The following is a 7936-nucleotide window of genomic DNA, read 5'->3' on the forward strand; positions in this document are numbered from 1 at the left end:
TCACTGAGGCGTTGTCTTAACGTTATCTAGCCGGCTAGAAGTAGCTACCGATAGCTCCTGATATCAATGTCTTATAACATTGATTCGATGCGTATTCGAGCCCCTGGCTTCCATCGCATGAGGGCATGCTGAATGTGAGTATAGGGTCCAGCTGCAGCGCCGGAGAATCCTTGCTGGAGGCTACTCGAGTACACACAGACAGTGGAGCTGTTTGCAGATAGCAGGCATTTTGACTTGGCGATGTCTCGCAGATAATACAACTACAAGTATGATTATATAATATATATATTTGATAAAAAAAATTGCTGGTAAGAAATATGCTTGGCGGGTAGATTTTTCCCATCTACCCGCCACTGGCCGGTGAGTCAAAGTTAATTTCGTGCCCTGCCCCCGCGGATGCCCCCCCCCCCCCCCTCCACGACGGCCGGCTTGTCCGTGACGTCATTAGCCGGTGAGCTAGCGTCGCCACTGTCTGCACCAAACCGAGCGTAAAAGGAGTTGAGCTGGTCCGCGAGAGAGGCGTCGGCACTCCCCATTGAGGGGGCGCTGACTTTGTAGTCAGTTATCGTCCGTAGCCATAAGCCTCTTGTGTCATTCTGTGCCATTTGTGCCTCCATCTTGTCAGCATATGACCTCTTAGCAAGCTTTACAACCTTGCGCAGAGTATAGACTGTAGCCTTATACTCCTCCATGTTTCCTGACTCTCTGCCCAGGTTGTGCGAGTTTTCAGAGCCGCTCAAATAGTACTGTCAACCCACGGTTTCTGGTTTGGGAAAACCTGCACCTTCTTTATTTAGTCGACGTCATCAAGTGCGTCCTGTAGTGCTGTCTCTGATTGGTCGGACCACTTTACCTCATGTGACACGACAGTGTCATGTGATCTCTGCCTGTAAGCCGGATAGAGAAAGATGGTGTCGTGATCCGATGTGCTTGTAGCTCCCCCTAATGGCGGAGCCGGTACTGCCTTGTACCCGGCTCTAAACGGGGTGTAGCAATGATCCAGCGTATTTCCTCCCCTTGTGGAGCAAGGGGAAGTCGACTAAGACATTATCTCACATTAGCCCTGAGACACAAGACATGAAAGTTGAGATCATTATTTTACAGACATGTCAGACTAAACAACTCAGTGCCTCCCTAATCCTCCTCTGGGGATCAATGTGACTAATGGTCCTTAACAACTGTTTAGGTGCCGCTCCTTTCAACACCACTGCAATGACACACTCAGCGAGAATTAGAGCAACAGTTTAATAAAAAAAAAAAAAAACTCCCCCTCTGTTTCTGTGAAAGGTATAAATCAGTCGAAGGCAAAGCGACGTCTAATCTATCATACATTCCCGGTGTTGATAACAGACTGCAAACGCTTAAGTCTCTCATGTTAGTATTTGTGGGTTTATGACCTCAGAAAGAGAGACCTCGATGCTCGGGTCCTGGGGGAGTTCCAGCGGGGAGGTCTGACCAGACCCAGGGAGAGGACTATGGCATATTCAAACCAGATCCCACATATTTTCCTACGTGTGTCATAGTTACTGAATCATGATGTCAGCAGAGGACTTCCTCCAAGGCTCCGTCCTCCTCCATGAGAAACACAGAGGCCGGTCTGGCCGCATCGGAAGAATCATAACACGGCAACAGTATCCCAATCGGTCACGTTCGCACGCACTCACTCACGCACACACGGGTTCCTTTAAAAATGTAGTCCGTTGCGAATTAAATGATCACCCGTGTAAAAGAATCGTAAGCGGTAGTACAATCCACTGAACTACTCTGTATTGTAATCTGATTACCTCTCTGTTAACATCACCTTCAGAATCATCGGTGGAACATTAACGGAAACAAATGTTTTATTTCAGTTCATGGATCGTCAGTTTGTGTTAACAGTGTTAAACCATGTCTAACCAGCAGCACCCTTGCCCCTGTACTGGGTGTTAAACCAGGTCTAACCAGCAGCACCCTTGCCCCTGTACTGGGTGTTAAACCAGGTCTAACCAGCAGCACCCTTGCCCCTGTACTGGGTGTTAAACCAGGTCTAACCAGCAGCACCCTTGCCCCTGTACTGGGTGTTAAACCAGGTCTAACCAGCAGCACCCTTGCCCCTGTACTGGGTGTTAAACCAGGTCTAACCAGCAGCACCCTTGCCCCTGTACTGGGTGTTAAACCAGGTCTAACCAGCAGCACCCTTGCCCCTGTACTGGGTGTTAAACCAGGTCTAACCAGCAGCACCCTTGCCCCTGTACTGGGTGTTAAACCAGGTCTGACCAGCAGCACCCTTGCCCCTGTACTGGGTGTTAAACCAGGTCTAACCAGCAGCACCCTTGCCCCTGTACTGGGTGTTAAACCAGGTCTAACCAGCAGCACCCTTGCCCCTGTACTGGGTGTTAAACCAGGTCTGACCAGCAGCACCCTTGCCCCTGTACTGGGTGTTAAACCAGGTCTGACCAGCAGCACCCTTGCCCCTGTACTGGGTGTTAAACCAGGTCTGACCAGCAGCACCCTTGCCCCTGTACTGGGTGTTAAACCAGGTCTGACCAGCAGCACCCTTGCCCCTGTACTGGGTGTTAAACCAGGTCTGACCAGCAGCACCCTTGCCCCTGTACTGGGTGTTAAACCAGGTCTGACCAGCAGCACCCTTGCCCCTGTACTGGGTGTTAAACCAGGTCTGACCAGCAGCACCCTTGCCCCTGTACTGGGTGTTAAACCAGGTCTGACCAGCAGCACCCTTGCCCCTGTACTGGGTGTTAAACCAGGTCTGACCAGCAGCACCCTTGCCCCTGTACTGGGTGTTAAACCAGGTCTGACCAGCAGCACCCTTGCCCCTGTACTGGGTGTTAGGGACGCCTGTTTGTGCCCGTCCCCGTGGCGTGGGCTGGATGCCACAGTGTGTGTTCTTGTTCTTTAACAGCAGCACTGATCTGCACTGACGGGTGCTCAGTGGCAATACATACTTATGACATAATGCCGCGTTGTATCCCTGTCCCAACAGAAACACAGGGCACTGTACACTCCCAGGACTCTGCGTTGCATTATTTGTACTGAGAAATTAATTAGTTGTGTGTGTGTGTGCATACATACTGTATGTGCGTGCGCATACTGTTTGTGTGATGATTCACTCTGCCACTCATGGCTTTAAATCAACAGACATCTGGAAGTGTTGCACATACTGCGCCCACAGCTGGCTGAGAATGAATGTGAACTCTATCTCCCTCCCTCCCTCCCACTATTTCTGTCTCCCACTCCATCTGTCTGTCCCTCTCTCTTTCTCCCCGTCTGTTGTTTTCTTTGTGTGTGTGTGTCCTGGTTGGGGGTGGGGTGTGTGTGTGTCCTGGTGGGGGGTGGGGTGTGTGTGAGAGGGTCAGCTATGCCGTGACGCATACAGCTGACGGAGAAAGGGAGAGGAGCGGAAGAGAGCGTGCCGATTCAGAGATATTGAGCCAATCGGTAGATGTTCATACTTCCTCTTTCCTCGTCTCCTCTTTCCTCTCCCTCCACGTGGAGTTCCCCGCCGCACACAGCGAGTCTCTCCCCGTACTTCTTCTCCCGCCTCTCCCGGAGACACTGACGACAACCCCTCTCTGTCTCCCTTTCTCTCCGTGTCTCCCGTATGTGTAGGAGGTGTGCGGGTTCCGGAGGACACCATGGCCGAGGGAAGCTGCTTTGGAGCGCCGTAGCCCCGTGGGAAACCAGTGCCGGGATCTCTCTCTCTCCAAGACGAGAGAAGAGCAGAAGAGACAAAGACGGCGATCTCAAAACATTCACTCTGAGGGGATAAGATCTGGACAGTGAAGTTCTCTTCGCTCCCGCTGAACTGAACTGTTCTCTGTTTTAGGGAGAGGAATTCAAACCTCCCTAGTCTCCTTTTTTTACTAGAAGAATTCCTAGAGGAGTCATAAACAAACCTCAGTTGTTTCCCAGTTACATTTCACTCTTTGGTCACCTGTCGACCCGGGAGAGAGAGTGTGACCGCCAGCCATGTGCCACGTGATCGTGACATGTCGCTCCATGCTCTGGACCCTCCTCAGCATCACCGTGGCCTTCGCCGAGCTCATCGCCTTCATGAGCCCCGATTGGCTGCTGGGGATCCCGCGCTCGGACCCCGGCGTGAGCGGGGAGTACCGGCCGTCCCTGGGGCTGTACAGCCGCTGCCTCCGCGTGGGGGCTCGGGGCGTAGGGGTGTCCTGTGGACCCTACGCCGGGAACTTCGGAGAGGTGGCCAGTGGCTTCTGGCAGGGCGCCATGTTGTTCCTGGCGGCGGGGACGTTTCTGTTGGGGGGCGTGGCCTGTGTCTCCATCTTCAGCCTGTGTTTCCAGAGCATCCTGAAGAAGAGCATCTTCAATATCTGTGGCCTGCTGCAGGCCATTGCAGGTGAGACGCGCTACATCTAGGGACGTCCCGATCGGAGTCCATCACAGCTTGACTGAATGAACAAGTATAAAAACAAAAATATATCTGGTCATTTGACATATATATACAAAAGATAATAAGAAAAGACAACAAAAAGAGAAACAGAAACAAATCATAGTGTATGATGTATGTAGTATACACTTTTCCTTTTTAACTTTTTACTATTTTTAAACTATTTAACTATTCATCACAAATTATATAATTTTATTCTATTGTTAATTATATGTATAAACGCTGTATCTCTATATAATCCAATATATAAATACATTTATATAAATATAATATATATACTAAATAAATACCATATTTCTTCTATCTTTTATTTACATCTTTTTTTTTTGGGCTTTCTGTATTTTTCACCCATCCCAATTTAGCTGACGCCTTTATCCTAAGTAAGTGACTTACAAACCGTGTGTGTGACTAGTCTGTGTGTGTGTTTTGTGTGTGTGGGTGCTACATACTAATGTGATTACCAATGTATTTTGCCCTGCCTCACACAGAATGCCCCCCCCCCCCCCCCTTAGAATGTGTTCATTCAATCATGCAGTGTTTTTCTTTTTGCAAAACATCTTCAAGTACAAGCTAGGATATCCAGGAAGAATGAATCACTCAACTAAAACAGGACAGCCCCCCCCCCCCCCCCCCCCCAAAAAACATCATGGCAAACCAACTAGCTAAACTAGTGCTTTTTTTGGTCAAAAAGCTAGTTTTGATTCTGCTTTGGAAAACGAAAAGTGATTACATAGGCATGTGTCTACTATGAGCATTGGCATTGTTGTGTGTGTGTGACTGGATGGGGCTTCCATTAGGGTCACCTGTCATTACGTGACATCACCATGGTGGGTCTGGCAAGTGGGGAATGTTCCTTTCACCATCAATCAAACTCATGTCGGCTAACAAGACTGTATTCTTTACCATACAATGTTGACTCATTGTCTTCCCAGGTGCACCGTCTGTGTTTTACAGCCAGATGTTATTGTGTATGTGACTTACTCACTCGACCCCCATCTCCCCCTTGTCCTTCCTCCAGCTCTGCTGCTGATGGTTGGCCTGATGCTGTACCCCGCTGGTTGGGGTTCAGAGAAGGTGATGGCCTACTGCGGTACGGACGCCTCCCCCTACAAGCCGGCTCAGTGTTCCCTAGGATGGGCGTTCTACACTGCCATAGGTGGCACCCTGGCAGCCTTCATGTGTGCCGTGTTCTCCGCACAAGCTGAGGTCGCCACCTCCAGCGATAAGGTCCAGGAGGAGATCGAGGAGGGGAAGAGCCTGATCTGTCTGCTCTGAGCCTGGGGCAGAGGACTAAGAAACACCAGGGGACTCACCCTGCGTCTCATTTCTCTTAGTGGAAACCTGCGCATTTCTTTGGCAAGGGGGAATTATTACATCCTATCTTCTTTGAGTTTTTTTTTTACCTCGCCATAGTAATGTGAGACTTGTTCAGACACATTAGCGTAACCTTCGTCACATCATCTCAAGGATGGTGTTCCAGCCAGCCAGCGGACCAGGACCAACCTCCTACTCATTACCTCCACAAACAGAACCCTGAAGGGATGACTAGTCAAAGCACCCCATCCAAGACACTCTTTCCTTTTAATGATGTTTTTTCCAACCACAGTACGGGGACATGCGTGTTAGCGGGTTCAGTTTAATAGGAGTGGTTATTCAATTAGTCTTCTAAAGGGCAGATTGAACACAGATGATGCACAGTGTGTAAAGTATGTGAGAATGTGTCGTTGCTACCAATTCAAACTGGGAGCGGTTGAGTTGATTCACAGGGTTCATCTGCAGGGCAGCAAACAACAAGTCAATACAAACAGATGGTGTCAACTTGAAAACACACACAACCACCACTGGCGTTCGTGTGTATAGTGCTAAGCCATTAACCTTTTAGCTTTTTTAAATGCCCAGACGCTCCCAGAATCCCTGTAGCACAGCTAAGACCTTAGTTAGTGTGCCGGTTCAAGTCAAAGGACTCCTGTTAAATGATTTGTCAGTGGGTGTATTATAGCTTAACCCTTTCACTACAGAAGGTTAACCTTTCACTACCACACTACAGACGGTTAACCGTCTGTAGTGAAAGGGTTAATCCTTTGTCGTGCGGCAGTGCAAGGGTTAACCCTTTGGTAGTGTGGCAGTGAATGGGTTAATATACAGTAAAGTGGTTAGTAAAGGAACGCGATGTAAGAGTACATCCTTCGGATGAGACGTTAAACCGAGGTCCCGGTCGTTAAAAGATCCCAGGGCGCCTATCGCAAAGAGTAGGGTGTTCCCCAACGTTCCTGGCCAAATTCCCAATCAGGTCTCTGAATTCAAGGCCACCTAATCATCCCTCCCCCCTTAATTGGCTGACATCAATCCCTGTCTCCTGAGCTGTTCAGCCATTGTGTGTAGTGTGATGTGTGTGCCTGGTGCCAGTGTATGGCAGCCATTGAGCCTGTGTAGCCCAAGGTTGGGTGCCACCAGTGGTGGTGAAGGAGGCAATTGCCACCCTACATTGTGGGGAGCGCTTTGAGTGTCTAGAAAAGTGCTATATAAATGCAGCGATCATTCATTCACATCACATGGCCATAGGTTTTACTGTGGCCAGCGTTGGTGTGAATCCTTGTGAGATAAAGCAGGCTGCATTGTGGTTGACCCGTCGTACTCATCATGCTTTGTGTTCCCCTGTGTTTCAGTGTGCTGAAAAGTGCCATATTAATCGCTGTAAATGTAACATGATACATGTGTCGTCGTAGACGTGCAATACTTGTGTGCAGTGTGTTAGTTGTGAGAGCTGTTTTTGTTCTATGCGTGGATGTGATTAACCAGTGAGAGTGTGTACCTTAGACTTGCACCAAATAGCTTATGTGCTTAAATTAAAATGTTGTCTGTCCACTGTTTTTGTTATATTAACAAAAGAACAATATAAACCCAAGGCACTGTAACATGTTTGAAAGGGTGAGATGCATGAGGAAGGAAACCCAGTCTGTCCTCTTGTGCTCATAATGAACCAATAAAGCCAGCCCTCTTTAGTACGCATCTTTTATGAATGAACCGTGTTGTTCTTATTGCTGGTTTACTCTCGATGTCTCCGTTTCAGCACCTCATTCAAACTCTACTCTCTATAATGACACCATACTGACACCTGGTGGTGGATGGGGGGGGTGTTCATGGGCAAGACTTAAAGGATAACTCCACTATTTTGGGAAATTAGCTTATTTAACATCTTCCCTGGAGTTAGACAAGAAGATGCATACCTTTTTTGTCTCTGTGCGTGCATTTTAGCTTTGGGAATAGATGCTCCGTTAGCATAGCTTAGCTTCATCACTGGAAGTGAGGCAGGACAGTAGCCTTACAGTGCCTTACAGTGTATTGCAAGGTCTGACATTGACCAAACTTGATATGCATGACCTTGGTGGGCTCTAGGTCAACTCCTGAAAAGGGGGTCAATGTCAGACTTTGCAATCAAAAGTTAGGGGGCTAATAACCCTTGCCATAATTTCAGTGCGCCCCTAACTTTTGATTGCAAGGTCTGACATTGACCCCCTTTTCAGG

General features: G+C 48.7%; 1 protein-coding gene across 1 annotated transcript in view; it reads left to right on the forward strand.

Moving 5' to 3' along the window:
- The window catches only part of lhfpl2b (LHFPL tetraspan subfamily member 2b), a 33127-nt gene extending 25707 nt beyond the window's left edge, over positions 1-7420 (forward strand). The window contains exons 2-3 of the mRNA XM_084322463.1: positions 3607-4360; positions 5430-7420. Of these exons, the coding sequence (XP_084178589.1) occupies positions 3967-4360; positions 5430-5686 (651 nt within the window). The 5' untranslated portion in view covers positions 3607-3966 and the 3' untranslated portion in view covers positions 5687-7420. The remainder of the gene's footprint in view (positions 1-3606; positions 4361-5429) is intronic.
- Positions 7421-7936: the final 516 nt, after the last annotated feature.

This window comes from Notolepis coatsorum (assembly GCF_963971535.1).
Source record: "Notolepis coatsorum genome assembly, chromosome: 10".
NCBI classification, from domain to species: Eukaryota; Metazoa; Chordata; class Actinopteri; order Aulopiformes; family Paralepididae; genus Notolepis; species Notolepis coatsorum.